The 20,635-nt window shown below is 47.6% G+C and overlaps 1 protein-coding gene across 1 annotated transcript in view; it reads right to left on the bottom strand.

The window, feature by feature from the left end:
• The window catches only part of LOC137426794 (uncharacterized), a 150,189-nt gene that overhangs the window by 112,095 nt on the left and 17,459 nt on the right, over positions 1–20,635 (bottom strand). The window contains exons 3-4 of the mRNA XM_068115692.2: positions 5,759–5,901; positions 3,197–3,669 (exon numbers count right to left, since the gene is read on the bottom strand). Of these exons, the coding sequence (XP_067971793.1) occupies positions 3,197–3,669; positions 5,759–5,901 (616 nt within the window). The remainder of the gene's footprint in view (positions 1–3,196; positions 3,670–5,758; positions 5,902–20,635) is intronic.

Raw genomic sequence — 20,635 nt, 5'->3', positions numbered from 1 at the left:
TTCCTCCTTTATGATGTCTCTGATTCCATAGTATCTCTCCCGGGCTACTCCCTCCTCCGGTATGATAGACCTGAGCCTCGTCCTGGAGGCGGGGTTGCTATCTTTATCAAAAACTCTCTTCCTCACTCGCCCTGCACTGCACTCTCTCCACCTCACCCCCAGGAATACCTCTGGCTACGGCTTCCTCTTCGCTCCCACCTCTTGTTCATATGTGTGTTGTACCGTCCACCAAACAGTGATGACTCCATCTACATCTCGCTGTCTGATGATATGGACCAACTTCTATCTACTCATCCCAACTCTCTCTTCCTCATATGTGGTGATTTCAACTGTCATCATGCCAGTTGGCTGGGTGTGGGTACCTCTCTCACCAGCCATGGCTCCTCAGCAAAGGACTTCTGCGACTCACTGGGACTGACACAATCTGTCAATTTCCCGACCCGGATCTCAGTCAACGGAACATCTTCTCTTCTGGACTTGGTTATGACTAACTTCCCTGAAAATGTCTGCTGCTCTTCTTCTGCTCCGATCGGATCATCTGATCATGTCCTTGTTAAAGTGGACATCTCTCTGACCATCCTCAGGGAGCCTGCTCAGCGTCGACGAGTCTGGCATTTCACTCAGGCCAACTGGCACGGTCTTCAAGCAGCCATCAATCATCTGGACTGGTCTCCCATCTCTACCACCTCTGACATCAACTCATCCTGGGAATTCTTCCAAAGTAAATTGCTCTCTCTCATGCACAGATTTATCCCATCTCGTCTTCAGTTGTCATACCCTTCCTCCCGTCCATGGTACACGGAATCTTGTGGTGAGGCTGTTGCCCAGAAACAACTTGCCTTCGTCTCCTGGAAAGCAAATCCAACGGAAGGAAATATCATTTCCTTTCACAAAGCCCGAAACAAGTGTGTGTCCACCCTCAGGAGAGCCAGGAAACAATATCTCTCCGTTCTCAAGACCGAACTCTCTTATCTGTCTCCCTCTTCCAAATCCTGGTGGCGTCTGGTCAAATCCGTTTCTGGTGTTTGTTCCCCCTCCATCCCCTCCCTTACCTCAAACGGCTACACAGCTGACTCCGCACGTGAAAAAGCTGAATGCCTCAACTCTGTGTTTGCCTCTAAATCTTGTGTCCCAAACCCATCCCTCTCTGTACCCACCATACCCAGTCGTACCCTGCTGCTCCTGGACTCCGTGTCCTTTCCTCCTGACAAGGTGGAAAAGTTTCTGTCAACCCTCGACTCTGATTCTGCAACTGGACCCGACGGCATCAGCCCACGGGTCCTAAAATCCTGCTCTGCTGCTCTATCTCACCCTCTCTCTGTTCTCTTCACCATCTCTTTTGCTCAAGGTCAACTGCCATCTGCTTGGAAATCAGCCAACATCACCGCTTTGCACAAAAAAGGTGCAAAAACAGATCCTAGCAACTACAGACCAATCAGCCTTCTCCCAATTATCAGCAAAGTCATGGAATCCATCATTGCTTCTGATATGAAATCTTTCCTCTTCTCCAATGGCTTGATCTCTGATCATCAATTTGGTTTCAGACCAGGTCACTCTACTCTGGACATGCTGCTTCTGCTGTCTCAACAATGGATGGAGGTCCTCAATGCCAAACAGGAAATTAGAGCTGTCTCCCTCGACATATCACGTGCCTTCGACACGGTCTGGCACCCCGCTCTGCTCACCAAACTCTCCTCCTTTGGTATCCATGGAAATCTCCACGCATGGCTGGCGGACTTCCTCTCTAGTCGTCGTCAACGTGTGGCCCTGAATGGGTTTCTCTCATCTCCTCTTCCTGTTCAGGCTGGAGTTCCCCAAGGCAGTGTTCTGGGCCCCGTGCTTTTTCTGGTCTTCATCAATGATCTCTCTGACTCTCTCGAAAATCCTCTCTATCTCTTTGCTGATGACTCCACTCTCTGCCGCTCCATTCCTCTTCCCTCAGATCGGCAGTCTGCTGCCTCCTCACTCTCTGAAGACCTGGACAAAATCACAGACTGGTCAAACAAGTGGAACATGTCTTTCAATCCTGACAAATCTCACACTCTTACTATGTCTCTCCGAAAAGATCGACTGGACAACCCTCCCATCTACTTTCTCAACAATCCTCTCCAAGAAGTTCTGTCGCTCAAGATTTTGGGTCTCACTATCTGCCATGATCTTTCTTGGGAAAACCACATTTCCAAGCTGGCCTCCAAAGCCAGTCGCCGACTGGGCATCCTCCGTCGTGCGAAGTCCTTCCTCGGCACACCTGAGCTCCTCACCACATACAAGGCTTTCATCCGCAGCTCAATGGAATACTGTTCTCCCCTATGGGCCGGTGCTCCTGCCTCACACCTAGCTCGGCTTCACGCTGTTGAAACCAAAGCTTTCAGAATTATTGGAATCTCCCGCGATGAAGCTATCTCTGAGGGCCTTTCACTCACTCACCGCAGGCAGGTAGGTGGTCTTTCTGTCTTCTACCGACTCCTCTCCGGCCTTGCACCCCCAGCTCTCTCTGTGCTCTGTCCCCCAAATATTCCTACAGGTCGCACAAGATCTGCCAGCAACCCCCTGATGGTTAAACTGCCGAAATCTCGGCTCTCCGCTCACCTTCACTCTTTCATTCCTCTTTTCTCCCGCCTCTGGAACAAACTCCCTCACTCCCTTCAATCCCACTCCTCCCTCCAGGTCTTTAAAACAGCTGTTCACCACCATCTCTTATCTTCCCCCATCCAAAACCTTGATCTTTTCTACCCCCGCTAATTCACCCCAGATCCACCTTGTTTGAAATTCCAACTTCCTTCCTGGAAGTCCTGGCAGTGTCCATATGTTTTATACCTCTCCCACTGCCCCCTTCCCACGCCCCCCCCCCCCCCCCAAAGCCCTCGCCCTCTCTCAGATCTCTCGATGTCTCCATGTCTCTCGGTCCCTGCTCTCAAATGTTGTGTTTGTGTCCTTCCCCCTCTCTCCCCATCTTGTCTACCGCTCCCTATGTTATATGTTTTATGTGTCGGTTTGTCTTTCTGTGTGATTAAATGTTCGCTCTTTCACGAGCCTCGATATTGTATACAAAAAAAAAAAAAAAAAAAAAAAAAAAAAAAAAAAAAAAAAAAGAAAAAAAAAAAAAAAAAAAAAAGAAAAAAAAAAGTGGTGGTGCCAAATTGAGAGAAATAGCAAAATAACTGCAAGCAGAAAAATAGTGACCACACCATCCCACCTAGTTCTGAGAACGCGTATCCCTGTGTGGTAAACTCAGCTTCCACTGCCGTTTGCCCATAAATCACAGGTTCCAAGGAACTGAGTCTCTTGGCGGAGAGCGAGAGTTCCTTACTCACGGTGGTTAAAAGCACCACCATAGAATCCAGCAGACTCCCCAGGAATGGCTGGAGACTTGGGGAATCAATTCCGTGAGGTGCCTCGACACTGTCCTGATGCCTGGGAACCAAACCCTCAATGGCGCGTCTCAGCACAGCATAAGCGGCGAAGGAAAGGCGCTCCCGGGCCAGCATGAACAACTCAGAGCGAACCTCAGCACTCTGTGCACACGCCAGCAATGCCTCGTAATCTCCAATCCCCAACTCCCGCTTCACGACCTGAGCCACACGGGAGCTGACGCCCTGGGTCAAAAGCCAAGCAGAGAAGTCCTTTCTGGGGTCCAGCACCAATCCGCTGGCCATACCGCCAACAATCCTAAAATAAAACAAAGAGAAGAAAAGCAAAATGATGGATGGATGATCCTCCTCATGTCGTCATAAGGTTACCAAGGCAGTTTCATTGGCTGGGGCTATGCTTTTGTCTGTACACTAAATACAGTATAATAATACCATAATTTCAAAAAATGGCGATTTCCCTCAATGTAGTGAATTACATACATGATGAGAATTTCATGAAGGATACAAATACAGTATTACAATTAGGCCAATTATTGGCCTTATAGTAAGAGCGTCCACTCAGAATCAGATGTTGGTGGATCGAATATGATCCTGGCACAGTTATACCACGGACAATAGTATGGGCTGCTTTTATGTGGGGCCCGGAACAACCCACTGATAAATTAACTACACTGAGCCATGCAGTGTATCAGCAGACATGCTTTTAAAACTTGGTGGCAATGCCAGACCCTCCCCCGCCCCCCCCCCCCCAACCTCCTTTTCAAGTGGAAGGAATGGAATCAGGCCATGGAAGGGTTTCTGGCTCCCTGGCCATTCTCACGCTGGAGTGGATACCCGACCCCGATATGCACGGAGCTTTTATGTGCAAGTAATTAAAACCACACACACACACACACACCCAACGACACACACAGACACACACATACATCCAATGCAAAAGTCTATTTGATCGCTCATCGTCGGGGAGCATATCCACATCGTTAAGGAGCCGCAGGTTGCCGACCGGCATCTTAATCCAGTGCATAGAGATCTGTACTCCTTCTTTCCACAGCTGCTTGATGTTCTTCATACGTTTAAAGAATTCGTGTTTTCTTAATTTCTCTATACATTTCATTGGACTTGTAATTTTTTCTGGCATTTCCTCTCTTCCTTTGCCTGTAATGTTCATCTTTCCGATATCTTGTTTTATCGGCCACATTTTTCCTTTATTTGGGCATAAAAACGTTAGCATTATTCTCTCTCATGAGTTTCGTCTGTGCCCTGGTTTGCCTACGTGATTTGGAAATTGCTGTTTTTGTTGATCTCTGCCTTTCAATTTCCTCTTTGATACTCTTCTAGGTCTCGAGGTACTCTTGCATTTATGTGACAGACTTGGCATAACAGATCCATCTGTGCTTATTGAAGGAATTTGTAAATGGGGAGTAATCTCTGCAATCTCACAAGACCAGAACAATCTTTTGTGCTGAATACGGCATTTTTGCAGGTCTCTCAACCAAGTGGATGTGAAGGATACTTTGTGTGCTTCGGATGTAGAACAACCTGTCACTTATGTAAGAGTGCAAAACAGTTGTTTGCTGGGATACACTCTGCTCATTCATAACATTGACATCCATGCCAGTGACTTCAAACTGAACTTTCTCACATTGATGGATGTTGCTAGCTTTTGACAGTGCTCCTGGTCCTCTGAGACACTTAAATACTTGATTACTACAGATGTTCCAATGGGAACTTGAGCTCCATCCTACCTCTTGAATGAGAGTCTAAAACATATTTTGCTTAATAACTGCAAAAGATGAACTTGCAAAAGTTATGAAGCAGGAATTGTACATGGTCAGAGTTCTTGTCAATGCATCGCACAAAGACACAAGCAAATCACAGCCCAAGGCAATAATGGCACAGATGGATAAAAATCACGTGTAAGACTCTCCAAAAGTCATGAAATACTTTCTGCCTAATAATTGTATAGTGCGTGGCAATTCAGACAGAAGATGCCTTTCGTAGTTTATTACCAAAGACGAAATATCTCTTCCCAAAGACCTTTGCATCAATGGATACAATTCATTACCATCGTCAAGAACAAGTCGATAGATCAGTAGTTTCCGAAGAGGAAGCATGTTTAATTTTGCCAAACAACATTGAAACACAGCTTTTGGAAACACACTGTGCACCGCTATTTCGTATTAAATTTAGCATGCCTTGGTGAAAACTACCTCAAATGCATTCAACTGAATTTGGTGAAACCAATTTTTTGGGAGGCTCTTCAATTTGAACTTGCCGACCTTTTTTAACACCAGCCGTTTGACGTGAAATTTCATGAGCTATTTCACTGACTCCATGCAGTGTTAAAACGGTTTCAGTGGATCTTTGGGCTATTTTTTTTGACACACCTTTTGGCAGGCTTTTGACGTGCCAGTGAAGCACCGATTGGTGGGACATCTCCCCCATTGGAGAGGGTATTCACCCCAGCGATTTCGGTGATGCGAACCTTTCGAAGGTTTTGTCCCCTCTTGCACTTCTTTCTTTTAGGCATCTAAATAAAATAAAAAACACAAAAGATTAAATTTAAAAAACACACAAAATACAATTCAAAAAACAAGCAGCACTGCTGTCTGCCATGCAAACCAAATTTGCCATCCACATGGAACCCAATGCGTATGGTTACTGCAAAAAAATGTACCCCAATTGTCAATAGCACAACTACAACGGCACTCTTTGATGTCGACTGATATGCCTCCACCCACATTACACATACTGTACCAAGTTTTATTCAAATCCCTTCAACGAATTTTTTTTTGGGATACAGAGTCAAAGCTCGTGTAAGAGCTAACACATTCACACAAAAACATGCACGGACTCATAAAACATACAATAAATAAAGGGAGCGGGAGACAAGAGGGGGAGAGAGAGGAAAGCATACAAGCACAACAACAGTAGAGAACAGGAACGTCGGTAGATCTGTGGAAGGGAGAGGGCCGGTGAAGAATTGGGGAAGGGGGGAGGAGGGGGCGAGGGGGGGGGGGGAGTGGAGGGGTACACAGTATAAAGCAAATTAACACTACTAGGGATTTCAGGAAAGAAGTTGGAGATTGAAAGAGGTGTATTTGGAGTGTTTTAATGGGGATAGAAAAGATCAAGGTTTTGAATGGGGGAAAATAATAGAAGGTGGTGAACAGCTGTTCTAAAGACCTGGAGGGAGGAGTGGGATTGAAGAAATTGTGGGACTTTGTTCCAGAGGTGGGAGAAAAGAGGAATGAAAGAGTGAAGGTGAGCAGAGAGTCTTGATTTTGGCAATTTCACCAGGAAAGGGTTGCTGGCAGATCTTGTGCATCCTGCAGGAATGTTTGGGGGACAGAGCACAGACAGAGCAAGGGGAGCTAGGCCGGAAAGGAGTCGGTAGAAGACAAAAAGCCCACCAACCTGTATGCAGTGAGAAAGAAAGGCCCTCAGAATCAGCTTCATCGTGGGAGATACCAATAATTATGAACTCCGTGCAGTGTCAAAACGTTTCAGTGGATATTTGGGTTATTTTTTTTGACACACCTTTTGGCAGGCTTTTCACCTGCCAGTGAAGCACCGATTGGTGGGCCATCTCTCCCATTGGAGAGGGTATTCACCCCAGCGATTTTGATGTTGCAAACCTTTCGAAGGTTTTGTCCCCTCTTGGACTGCCTTCTTTTAGGCATCTAAATGAAATTTTAAAAACCACACAAAATACAGTAATAATAAAAAAACAAGCAGGACTGCTGTCTGCCATGCAAACCAAATTTCAACAACCTGAAGCCGAGCTAAGTGTGAAGCAGGAGCACAGTATTCCATCGAGCTGCGCATGTAAGCTTTGTATGTGCTGAGGAGCTCAGAAGTACCCAGAAAGGACTTCACACGATGGAGGATGCCCAGACGGCGACTGGCTTTGGAGGGCATTTTGAAAATGTGGTTTTCCCAGGAAAGCTCATGGCAGATAGTGAGACCCAAAAGCTTGAGTGACAGAACTTCTTTGAGAGGATTGTTGAGAAAGTAAATGGGAGGGTTAGTCCAGACGGTCTTTACAGAGAGACATAGTGAGAGTGTGAGATTTGTCAGGATTGAAAGACATGTTCCACTTGTTTTACCAGTTTGTAATTTTGTCCAGTTCTGCAGAGAATGAAGAAGCAGCAGCAGAGTGAAGAGGCACCTGCCAATCTGAGGGTTGAGATATGGAGCGGTAGAGAGTGGAGTCATCAGCAAAGAGATAGAAAGGATTTTCCAGAGAGTCGGAGAGATCATTAATGAAGACGAGAAAAAGCACAGGGCCCAGAACACTCCATCCTTTGTTGAGACAGCAAAAGCAGCATGTCCACTGTAGAATGACCTGGTCTGAATCCAAATTGATGATCCGAGATCAAGCCATTGGAGAAGAGGAAGGATTTAATATCAGAAGCGATGGTGGATTCCATGACCTTGCAAGGATCTGTTTTTGCACCTTTTTGTGTAAAGCGGTAATGTTTGCTGATTTCCAAGATGATGGCAGTTGACCTTGAGCAAAAGAGAGGGTGAAAAGAACAGAGAGAGGGTGTGATAGAGCGGCAGAGCAGGGTTTTAGGACCCGTGGGCTGATGCCGCCTGGTCCAGTTGCAGAATCTGAGTCGAGTTTTGACAGTGTTGAAGAACTGTTGAATAGGTGTGCTTGTCTAAGCAATGTTCACAGATACCTTCCTTTAGGTTGGAGAGATTTATTACTTATTGGAGAAGAAATTTGGCTTGATAAAGCACTGATTTGCCTCACACAATACATAAGCATACAAGAGTTGAGCAGAGTTCCATGGAAAAGCTCATTTGATAGTAATGAAGTTACAGCACAGAATACACAACATAACACAGCAAATCAGGTTAGTCTTCTGAAATTCTCTCCCAGATTTCTCTCTTTATAAGAGCAAAGTCCTTTGAAGTTCCCCAGGAGGGGCCTAAAGGCATGTGCGGAATTACTAGGAGTCAGACATTCTGATCCCACATCTGGTTCTGCTCATGCAAGCCATGAGAACCAGGAAGTATACTTTGAGATGCAAAGTAGAGGAATGTACATCTGAATTTAATTGTAGAGGAAGATGTATGCATGGAAAGAATTTGCTGAGTGCACAGTTTTTCAGCTCCACAGAGAGTATAGCATAATTCATTGGCACAATCCTCCTTTTCCACTAACACAGGAATACATCTTACTATAATTCACCAAATGCTGTCCGTTTGAAGGTACCGCAAAAACGGCTCAACCGATCGCAACGATATTTTGGGTGGGTATTCCTGGGACCCCTGGGAGTAAAATAGGCTGAATTGTTTTTCCAAGTTTTCCAATTTTTCCAAACACGATGGAATAATATTTATGGATATGAACAGTGATGTGGCTTTTATTCAAATTCTACAAATACTGTTTAGATTTTGATGACAATTATGAACCTACCCGAATGCGGAAGTGGACAGCTGACGGCAATGCGCGGGTTTGATAATATCCAAATACAACCGTCATTTAATCGTAATGTTAAATCGTTAAACGTTAATCGTGTTAATCGTTTTGTTAAAGTATCAATTGATGATTGGAATTGAGTGAATACATTTAAGATTTTGAATTCGTAATTGTATTCACCCAACCGTACGGAACGTCACATCAGGATTTAAATATTTGTTTGTATCAAGAATGTTGTTAAAAGTATATTTTTTATATTAATGTTATTTCATTTGTGATTGGAGTTATGCTGTTTGGAATGAAAAAAGAGATATCGAGTTCAAGTGAATGACGAAATGCCGTGACGGTTTCTACTTCCTAAACGTGAATTCACGGATCGCCATATGCAGGTTCGCCATTGACTGGGTATGGAACAAATGTACCCGTTTGTTTGCCAATGGGTACGTTTTTCATGGAAGTCCTTCACAAACATGCTGTCTATGTCTGACGTGTGACTGAAGGTGCTACAGGAATGTGGAATTTATTGGTTTCATGCTTTAGCATTTGCCGTTTCTGCATTGTCTGTATGCTTCTGGCCTCCCACCCGTGCGTAGCACGGGTACCTCACTAGTTTTCCAAATGTACCTTGTCAGGGCGGTTCATAGTATTTTACACAACACTCATATCTCTCGTGATTTTACTGCAAAGAAGAAAGTACAAACAGAATTGTAATTAACTCCAGGGAGACTCATCCATAAGGATAGTCTCAATTTGATTAATTAAGTAGTTAAGCCATAATTCTACAACAGAAACTTCTCCACCTTGTCAGGAGAGAAGGACACAGAGTCCAGGAGCAGCTGGGTACGACTGGGTAAGGTGGGTACAGAGGGAGAAGGGTTTGGGACACAAGATTTTGAGGCAAACACAGAGTTGAGGCATTCGGCTTTTTCACGTGCGGTGTCAGCTGTGTAGCCATTTGAGGTAAGGTAGGGGATGGAGGAGGAACAAACACCAGAAACAGATTTGACCAGACGCACCAAGATTTGGAGGAGGGAGACAGGTTTGAGAGTTCAGTCTTTAGAGTAGAGAGACATTGTTTCCTGGCTCTCCTGAGGGTAGACACACACGTGTTCCGAGCTTTGTGAAAGGAACTGAGATTGCCTTCGGTTGGATTAGCCTTCCAAGAGGCAAAGGCAAGTTGTTTCAGGGCAACTACCTCACCACAAGATTCAGTGTACCACATGATTCAGTGTACCATGGACGGGAGGAAGTGTATGACAACTGAAGATGAGATGGGATAAATGTGTGCATGAGAAAGAGAGCAATTTACTTTGGAAGAATTCCCAGGATTGGTTGATGTCAGAGGCAGTGGAGATGGGAGATCAGTCCATATGTTTGATGTCAGAGGCAGTAGAAATATTCTAAACGAACGCATTTTTACCCGACATGACCGTTGACATCTGATGACAAAATCTAATCAGTTCATCTTTAAATCATGATCTATACTTATACAAAGTTTGGTCAAAACGCCATCACTGGTTCACAACTTAACTCCGTAACAGAATTTTTACCTTACGGGACCTCTTGGCCACCTTTATTCTAATAAGTTCATCTTTACCCCATTGTACATGTTTGTACCAATTTTGACTTGCATCCCTTTAGCTGTTCTTAAGTTATCGCAGTAAAGAAAAGCTATCATGACTGCACAGACTTGAACCCAAAACCAAAATGCCTCCCATGACTTCAGCGGCATAGACAAACAATTTTTCCAGCAACATCCCTACATCCTTTTTCGTTTATAAAAATGTTTTTATTACTTGTTAAATAGCTTTCCAATGACCTCAAAGTAAATCGAATGAAATTTACTTTGAATAATTTACTGGTTTTGTGTCATTTCCTCCATCTTGTGGAAGTACCTTTAGGATGTCAGTCAGCGTTATCTTCATTCTTAACATACTTGGCATTAGGGCCAAATAAGCTATCCTGGAAAATAATGAACAGCGATTGACATTGGACTTGGTTCATTGTTGGCCACATATCACACTCTGAGTGACCCATATTACTAGTACTATCCTCTCAAGTTTGGTTACAATCGGTACAGGCATAGCCGAGATATGACAATACATTACTCACGATGGTGTGGAAAGACAGATACATGCAGAGACAGACAGAGCTGGTCATTCTAATACTTCGCTAACCCCTCCGGAACCGAAGTATGAATCAATTCTTCGCCTGAAGATCTGTCACCATATTATTAGCCCACCAATAGAAAGCCCCCCCCCCCCCCCCACATGAGATTTCCAGGGGGCCACCCACATACCCAGCGGAGGCTCTGGGTTCAATAGATAGGTTTTTATTTATCGCTGCCAAACCATGTGACCTACGACATCACGACATGCAGAGGAAACCTAATTATCACAACAAGTGAGGTACCCGTGCGGTGGGAGGCCAGAAGCAAACAGACAATGCAGAAACGGCGAATGCTAAAGCATGAATCCAATAAATTCAACATTCCTGTAGCACCTTCAGTCGCACGTCAGACATGGACAGCACGTTCGTGAAGGACTTCCATGAAAAACGTACCCGTTGGCAAACAAACGGGTACGTTTGTTCCATACCCAGTCAATGGCGAACCTGCATATGGCGATCCGCGAATTCACGTTTATAAAGTAGAAACCGTCACGGCATTTCATCATTCACTTGAACTCGATATCTCTTTTTTTCATTCCAAACAGCATAACTCCAATCACAAATGAAATAACATTAATATAAAAAATAAACTTTTAACAACATTCGTGACATAAACAAATATTTAAATCCTGATGTGAAGTTCCGTACGGTTGGGTAAATACAATTACGAATTCAAAATCGTAATTGTATTCACTCAATTCCAATCATCAATTGATACTTTAACAAAACGATTAACACGATTAACGTTTAACGATTAAACATTACGATTGAATGATGGTTGTATTGGGATATTATCAAAACCGCACATTGCTGTCATCTGTCCACTTCTGCATTCGTGGTAGGTTCAAAATTGTCATCAAAATCTAAACAGTACTTGTAGAATTTCAATAAAAGCCGCATCACTGTTCATATCGGTAAATATTATTCCATTGTTTGGAAAAACTGGAAAATTGGAAAAATTGGAAAAATTGGAAAAGCAATACAGCCTATTTTACTCCCAGGGGTCCCAGGAATACCCACCCAAAATATCGTTGCGATCGGTTGAGCCGTTTTTGCGCTACCTTCGAACGGACAGACGGACATTTGGTGAATTACAGTAGGATGTACAATGAGGTGAACAAGGGTGAAATAAATCTTATAAAATCTAAGGCTCCAGTCACAATCACAGATGGGGAAGAGGGACAAAACCGGGCAACTATCTGGTGTGGTAGCGGGGGAGCGGGAAGATGGGGCACGGAGCTGGTGTTGAGGAGATGGGCAGGAAGATGGGAAAGGTGAGGTGACAGCTCGACAATACACCTGCAATGGGGGGAGGACGAAGACAACACCAGGGCCAAAGTAGGTAGGCAGGACGACCTCCTTAATCTTTAATTCACTCCTTCAATTCTGCCTGCAACTCCTCAATTCTCTTCACAAATGCAACAAGCACCACCGTTTTCTTCCTCTAACTTATATTATTCTCCTCAGCATCTAATAGCTCCCCTGTCTTCTTTTTCCCCGCTCGCCCTGCCTCCCCCCCCCCCCCCCCTTCTCCTCAGCCTTTCCACAGAACAGCGAGCTTCACAATTCTCCTCACATAACTCACTGCTCTTTGTTCCTACCTCCTCTCCCTTGACAACGTTTTCTCCTCCTCCAGGCAAAGAGCTCCACCCCCGTCCAGGAGACAATTATAGCTCCGCCCCCTCTCTCCTCCTGCCCAGCAGAATGCCACGACTTTCTCCCTAGATTTCTGGTTTTTGTGGACATTGTTCAACGTCCGGCATGCCCGGTGGAAGTTGACATGAGGTTTCACACACGTCTCCTTAACTTTAATCCTCTCTATCTTATCAAAAGGACGACCCTCGTATCGTGCATATTCAAAACACGATCCGATCCTTAAGCGAACAAATCCCTACTTCCTTTACATCGAGATTGGCTTTCTACTCGCATGCGGTCCATGCTATTCTACACAGTTCTATCTATATATATAAAACACAGTTTGTGTGTGTGTGTGTGTGTGCGTGTGTGTGTGTGTGTGTGTGTGTGTAATGTTACCGATAGACTCCGAAACGGAGAGGCTCACGTGCTTGATATTTGGCATAGACATGGCCATTAAGCCTGGGATGAACATGGCCGAAACAATATTTGACGAGATCCATATTTTTTATTAATATTTACCTCAGCGCATTTCAGCGAAGTACCCGCTAATCTCAGCCAGTGCGAGCAGCTCGCTGATTCGCTCAGAGCGATCACGTGATGTTCCATCCCCGCCGCTAGATTGATTCGCTCAGAGCGATCACGGATGTGACCATTGCCATTCACTCCACATAGGTGGAGATGGTTACCGGGCGCCATCTTGGTTGGCATTCGATGCTGAGCGATGGTGATTTCCGTCACACGTTTGCACGTAATTCAGAGCGAAAAGCGATCGTGTTTTGTGTCGATTTTTGTCGATTTTGTGCGATATGAATTAAATGTCTTTGATAGGGACCGGTAATTCCGCCAGGGGCGCTGCGCGCACTACTTACGTCACGCTGTGCATGGCACTCTGTGACCGCCGTTGCGGTGCAATGCTTTGCGGGCAAATCGTTTTTATGCCATGGTATGTCATATTTTGGACTTAACCACTCTTCATGACTGATCATGTGACATCTACACACTCATGGCTACCACCGAGACGGATCCTGGTTTCACGTGAGTAATATTTACCATATTTGCTCGATTTTTGAAACCGATGCATGCAAATATCGTGTCTATACCACACCTAAAATATTTTTTAGAAAGAATAAGCACATCTCCCCTTTGAAAGTGCCCCTGAAGTGTGTCCAGGTGGAATTTCTAAGTCGTAGGTCTTAGCAACTCTCAGCAATCTTTTTACGCATGGATTAATCTCGAGTATTTACTAAACTGTGCTAAGTTGAAGTTGCGTACATATTTCAGCAGTTTTCAATGTAAATCGGTGTAATGTAACCTCCCCCCTCCCCTACTACCTCCCCCTCCTACTCCTCCCCCTCCCACCCCTCCCATCCCTCACCCTCCCCCCTCCCCCTCCCATCCCTCACCCTCCACCCCCTCCCCTTCCCCCTCCCCTCCCCCCTACCCCTCTCCCTCCCCCTCCCCCTCCCCCCTCCCACCCCTTCCCATCCCTCACCCTCCCCATCACCCCCTCTTCTCTCCTCTCCCCCTCCCCCTCTTCTCCCTCTCCCCCTCCCCCTCTTCTCCCCTCCCCCCCCTCTTCTCCCCTCCCCCCCGTTCCTCTCCCCTCCCCCCCGTTCCTCTCCCCTCCCCCCTGTTCCCCTCCCCTCCCCTCTCCCACCCCTTCCCATCCCTCACCCTCCCCCATCCCCCCCTCTTCTCTCCTCTCCCCCTCTTCTCCCCTCTCCCCCTCCCCCTCTTCTCCCCTCCCCCCCTCTTCTCCCCTCCCCCCTGTTCCCCTCCCCTCCCCTCCCCCCCTCCCCTCCCCCGCCGGCAATGCCGGGTACTTCTGCTAGTCTCATATAAAGTAATATCTATCCTCCCCCATAAACGTAACAGTATGTATATATATTGTTGCGGATATGGGATTTACATCCATCCATATCCGCTTGTAAATATTCCCCTATTTCCCCAATACTTCCCAACTATCCCCAATCCCCATTCCCTAGTCCCATTTTCTGTAAACAACACTCTGTAGACCCGACCTTCCCCTATTTCCCCCCATTAAATGTCGCATCCAGGTCCACCGCATCTCACGTAGACAACTATAGGACATCTTGCTAGTTATTCTTAGTCTATGTCAGTTAAGGACTCGTTTCCATTAATTCTGACTCTTCGTTGCACCAGAATGTGATTGTATGGCACCGTTAGGAAGTTTAGGGACCTCCCAATACCTCCCCGCAGCTCTTCCTCACGGTTCAGCAACAACAACAACAACAACAACAGCAACAACAACGCGGCGGCGCGGGAGTGGCGTCCTCACTCCGGCTTGGTTAGCCGCCATCGAACATGTGCTCCGACGGGGTTACCACGTAGGGGCTCGCTGTCAGCTCCCTCGTCAAGGGCGGAGCCCGGTAACCCCCCCGCACCCAATAGAAGCGGCGGACCGATTCCATCTGGGGCGGAGCAACGAGCCGAGGGCGTGTCACTCCCCGCTGAGCATGCGCAGGAAGAGGGAGGTGACGTCAGATGCGCGCTGGACTTGAAGGAAGAGAGACGCCACCTCCGAGCGCTGCATACCTCCCCGCATCTCTGGACCGGACCGTGTTGATTCTGCCCCTGAGCCAAGGTTGCACCTTGTGCTATCGACTGCCTGTCCTTCCTTGCCATCAATCCTGTGTAAGTCAGTCTTGTCCCGTTTGTCTGTGGTCTGTCGGGGATAGATAAGATTGTACCTAAGTGCCCATCTTTTCTGTGCTTTACCTCTTACCTTGTAATCTATCCCTTTTCTGCACCACCAATTATATCCTCCTCCGGAGGTCTTGAGAACTGTACCCCTTGTGTCGTTTCATTTATCCCAGCCGTTGTGTCCTTTCCATCATTGATTTAGCGTAGCGCGATTCGGCCAACGTTCGAGTGGAATCGGGTGAGTTGGGGGTAATCGGGTAAACTGTGCGAACACGGCGGCCATTCCGCTCGGTCAAGCAACATCTTAAGTCGTGTCCGTAACAATTGGTGTCGAGGAGTGAGATCGGACCCGAAGCGCGCTTCACGCGCTCGAAATTATTAACGGCGAAATTTGATTTTGTTTTACAAAAAAAACAAAAAAAAAACCCGAATTTTGAAAGTCGCGCTATGGCGGATCAAGACGGCTGGGTTCCGGTAGAGGAGAGTGAGGCAGGGTCGATCCAGGACCAAATTGAGGGACATGAGGAGAGCGAAGCAGTGAGGGCGGCAGGTTCGCAAAATGGCGTCCTCGCGCACGAGGTTGCGGGTGCGCAAAATGGCGCCTCGCACATTGCTACGGCGGCCGCACCCGCTGCACAAGTGGGAGGGATGGCCCAAATGCCGGCCCTCATGGAGCAATTTATGGTACAAATGCAGGCGTCCCTCAACCTGCAGAAGGACGATATGAGGGCTAATAGTGAGCAAATGAGGGCTGATAGTGAGCGATTGGGTGAGCGATTGGAGGGCCAAATGGGGGTAATGAGGGACGAAGCGAGGGCTCAGAGTGAGCAATTGGGGGTAATGAGGGACGAAGCGAGGGGTACCGGTGAGGGGTTAGACAATGGGATAAAAGAGGTAAAGAATGGGTTAACGGGGGTAGAAAACAGAATGGCCGCTCAAGAGAATCAAATGGAAGGGATGAAAAAGGGGTTAGAGGGGTTAGAAAACAGTATGGAAGGCAAATTGAGGGACATGAGGGACCAAGCGGAAAGGGAAGTTAAAAAAATGGGGCAGCAGATAGAGGGGGTCAGAATGGAGGTAGAAACTAAATTGGATGCTCACAGGGAGGAAATGGAGCAGATGAGGGTGGCATCTGGGCAGGAGATGCAAGTGATGGGAGAAGAGATCAGAAGAGGTGTGAGTGAGGAGGTCGGAGGAGTGCGCGAGGAGGTGAGGCACTGTAAGGAGCGCATGGAGAAGGAGGTGAGAAAGGGGACTGTAAAATTGCAAGGTGGTATAGAGGAGTTGACGCTGGGAGTAGAACAACTGACAGTGGGACAAAAGGAGTTGGGGGACCAGGTAAAGAAGAACACAGCGGTAATAGAGGGTTTAAAATCGACACAGAAGGAGATGAAAAAGGACGTAGGGGTAATTAAAAAAGAGCGTCAGACGGTACATGAGGACCTGACGAGGAAAATGAACAAGGTGGTAGAGGTGATGGAGGTTAAAGAGCGGGAGGTGCGGGAGCACATATAAAAAAATAAAGTGGAGTTAGAGGAAGAACTTAAAGGGGCGCACGAGGAGATGAAGGAGGTGAAGCAGAAATTAGAAGAAGTGGAAGAAGGGGTGAGCGAAATTAAGAAGCGACGGAGAGAGGATAAGAAAGAGATAAAGGAGGAAGTAAAAGAATTGGTCCAAAGTCTGTGTTCGGATCGTGATGATGTGCTCATTAACCGGATGAGGGATTCGCAGGTGATGGAGGAGAAGCGAAGAGAAAGAGGACCCGGTGTAAGTGGTGACCAATATGGTTGAGCGTATGATGCGCCAGGTGATTTAATAAGCTTGGGGGTCGAGATGGACCCGGATGTTCGTGAGAGGCCAAGAGTGAGGTGTATGGCTGGTCCGGAGGGTATGGAACGAGGGTGCGAGCGAGAGGGTCCGGTGATGGGAGAGGTGCGAGGTGTGAGTGAGCAAGGTTGTGGTGGTATGGAATGGGTAGCGGGTTGCGGAAGTGTGACCCATGCATCGACACCAACAGGGGTAGTTTTTAGAGGGACAGGGGAGGCACGAGAGCCCCTTGGGGGTAATGTACTGTGGGGGCCCGGCCGGTTCGGCCCCGCGCTGACCCCGCAAGGGGCGACGCACGGGGTCCGGCAGGCGGGCAACGACTCGCATACGAGGTGGTCCCACAAGGTCCCACTCGCGCCGTATGACGGTGGGTAAGGGTGGCATCCCTGCCACCCTTCCCATGTGTGGGGCAAATGCGCTATAGATTAGGGGGTTTATGGCAGTGAAAACTAGCCCGGGTGGGTTAGGATATTGTGTGTAGGGCCCTAGAAGATGACATTAGGTAACGATAAGATTAGTTAGTGACTGATACCTGTAGTGGGGACGTAGTAGCTTAGTGTTTGATAATGACGTGGGAGCGCTGAGTGTAAGGGGTGACTGGGAAGCGCAAGTTTCAGAGGGGAGTAGTTAGATGAGATGATGCCGTGTGGTTGAGAATTGAACAGGTGTGATTGCACAGGTGTGCAACTGGACAGGTGTGTGGAGCAGTGAGTGTTGTGGATCAGCGTGAATGCGCTTGGGGAGAGAAGGGTGCAGGTGGCACCAGGTGTGAGAGCACAGGTGTGCAAGTACAGGTGTGTGGAATACATGGAGTAAGTGGTACGGAGTGGTGTGCATGGTGCGAAGGTGTGGATGGGGGAAGAGTGGACCCCTTTCACGAGTACCCGGGGCGGGTAGTGTAAGTGTTAGGTAGAGGGTATAGGTAAATTGTGGTTGGATATTGGCATTTGTGGTGCGGTTGCAGAATGGTATTGTGGATGGGTGCATTAGTGTTGTGGAAATGGCTGGGCGTGTAGCCTGTTAGTGTGTGTAGTTGGTTTGGGCACTCCACCACTGTGAGGATGTCGGCCAGGTGAGGCCGCAGGTGGGCTCTGAGAGCCGTCAGTGTCAGTGGGTGCCTGAGGATCCCGGGTGTGGATCGGGCAGCCCGTGCCAGAGAGGGCACTGAGGGGGTGAGAGTGCAAGAGGGCCTTCCCCAGTTAGTTAGGTTAGGGTGAGGAGCAGGTAAGCTCGGGTGGCAAGTACAGTGGTGGAGGTGTGCAGGTGGGTAGACCTGCTGGGAGAGCTACACGTCACAGCCCAGAAATTGTGCGAGGGCACCGGGAGATGAATCGGGGGAGTAAGACCCCAAATTGAGAAGCACCACAGTTTGGTCAATGGGAATTGGTTTTTAGAACCCATAGTGTAAGTTGGCCAATGGATTGGCAGGGAAAGACCCCGGGTAATGTAAAGTTGTTAAAGTCATTTAGGAAATAGTTAGGATTGATGAACCTGTCGCACCATACGCAGCCACTTACCTGTGGTGATGATGACTCCACACCTGTGTTTCTTTGTTTTGTGTTGCAGGAAATGAGAATTGCTGTTGGATTTGTGAGACGCATCACGACGTGGATGAGACATTGGGGTGATTCCATCTCTCCCTCCTTTGGAGGGACTGATGATGAATTGGTGATGGCAAATTTTGATGTTGAGTTGGAGATGGCAAATTTTGATCAGAGTTGGAAGTGGCAAATTTGATTGGTTAGGAGGGAGAGAAGACGAATTTGGTTTATGGGAGGAACGGGGAAGACAGTAGGGACGTTTGTTGATGTGTGAAGTAGATGTTTATGGGTAGTGTGGTGTTTTGTGGATACAGTAAGGGGTAAGGGAGGGGCAATGTAGGTTACCTGGTGGGGGGGGGGGGGGGGGGCGTACGGTAGGAACGTACCTGTCTCACCTGGTTCCCATGTGCCCCCAGTGTGCATTACCTTGTATTGCGTGCACTTTTGCGCCCTTACCACCTTACTCACTTGTTTCTTTTGTCTCCCACCTCCGAGGATCTGGCTTTGGGGCAGAGAGAGAAGAGAGAGAGGTGCTGGCTCCGCAGTTGTGGGCCTGTACTTTCGCTGCTTGCTGCCTGGATCGATACACCATATGGACCGCAATTTTTGTGGCCGCCCACAATGGACCGCAGTTCTTTTGCGGGCAAGCACCACCCGTTGATGGACCTCTGGGTCAACGTGGCACCTATGCCATACAGGTGAACCACTTATAGTTGGCCCCCCTGATGGCCACAATTTAGAAATGGACGCAGTTGGCGCCTTTCTTTATTTCTAAGGAAGCCAGAAGGCCAAGTGCTCCATGAAGGCAAGACCAGCGGCAGAACATCGGCCGGCTGCGACACCACCGGTGACTATGAACACTTTATTGGTGCACCGGATGGTGCTGACTGTGTGTATGGGGTGGTGCTTTTGGTGCTTGGATGGGGTGCTCTGCACATTATTAAAGGCCGTAAGGCCACAGGGCACTCGTGGGTTGGTGTATCGATGCTGGCATGCGTGCTCTCTCTCTATGCATAACATCTGCATGTGTTCCTCAAAGAACAGGTCCTGGATCGTAGTGTAAATATCAGTCTTGTGTAAATAATGCTCCCTACCGGCTGTATGTTTAGTTTGAGGATTCTTTCCGTGATTCGGTTATCCTGTGGGTGTGTTTCTGTGAGGAGAAGGGTGCAACGTCGCAGGGGGACATATTTACTCATTTGTGAACATCTGTAAAACTGTCGCACTCAGGGTTGAGTTAATAGTAGAGGGAACTACATCTGAGTGCCACACTAACGTAGGTAAAAATTTATCAGGTCGGGACGCCCCGAGGTAGAGAAGGGTGCAATGTTGCGGATATGGGATTTACATCCATCCATATCCGCTTGTAAATATTCCCCTATTTCCCCAATACTTCCCAACTATCCCCAATCCCCCATTCCCTAGTCCCATTTTCTGTAAACAACACTCTGTAGACCCGACCTTCCCCTATTTCCCCCATTAAATGTCGCATCCAGGTCCACCGCATCTCACGTAGACAACTATAGGACATCTTGCTAGTTATTCTTAGTCTATGTCAGTTAAGGACTCGTTTCCATTAATTCTGACTCTTCGTTGCACCAGAATGTGATTGTATGGCACCGTTAGGAAGTTTAGGACCTCCCAATACCTCCCCGCAGCTCTTCCTCACGGTTCAGCAACAACAACAACAACAACAGCAACAACGGCGGCGGCGCGGGGAGTGCGCGTCCTCACTCCGGCTTGGTTAGCCGCCATCGAACATGTGCTCCGACGGGGTTACCACGTAGGGGCTCGCTGTCAGCTCCTCGTCAAGGGCGGAGCCCGGTAACCCCCCGCACCCAATAGAAGCGGCGGACCGATTCCATCTGGGGCGGAGCCAACGAGCCGAGGGCGTGTCACTCCCCGCTGAGCATGCGCAGGAAGAGGGAGGTGACGTCAGATGCGCGCTGGACTTGAAGGAAGAGAGACGCCACCTCCGAGCGCTGCAATAC

The sequence above is a fragment of the Myxine glutinosa genome, chromosome 5 (assembly GCF_964187855.1).
Source record: "Myxine glutinosa chromosome 5, kmMyxGlut1.1, whole genome shotgun sequence".
Taxonomy (NCBI): Eukaryota; Metazoa; Chordata; class Myxini; order Myxiniformes; family Myxinidae; genus Myxine; species Myxine glutinosa.
Note: the sequence above shows the minus strand (reverse complement) of the source record. Positions and strands in the feature narration are given on the sequence as shown.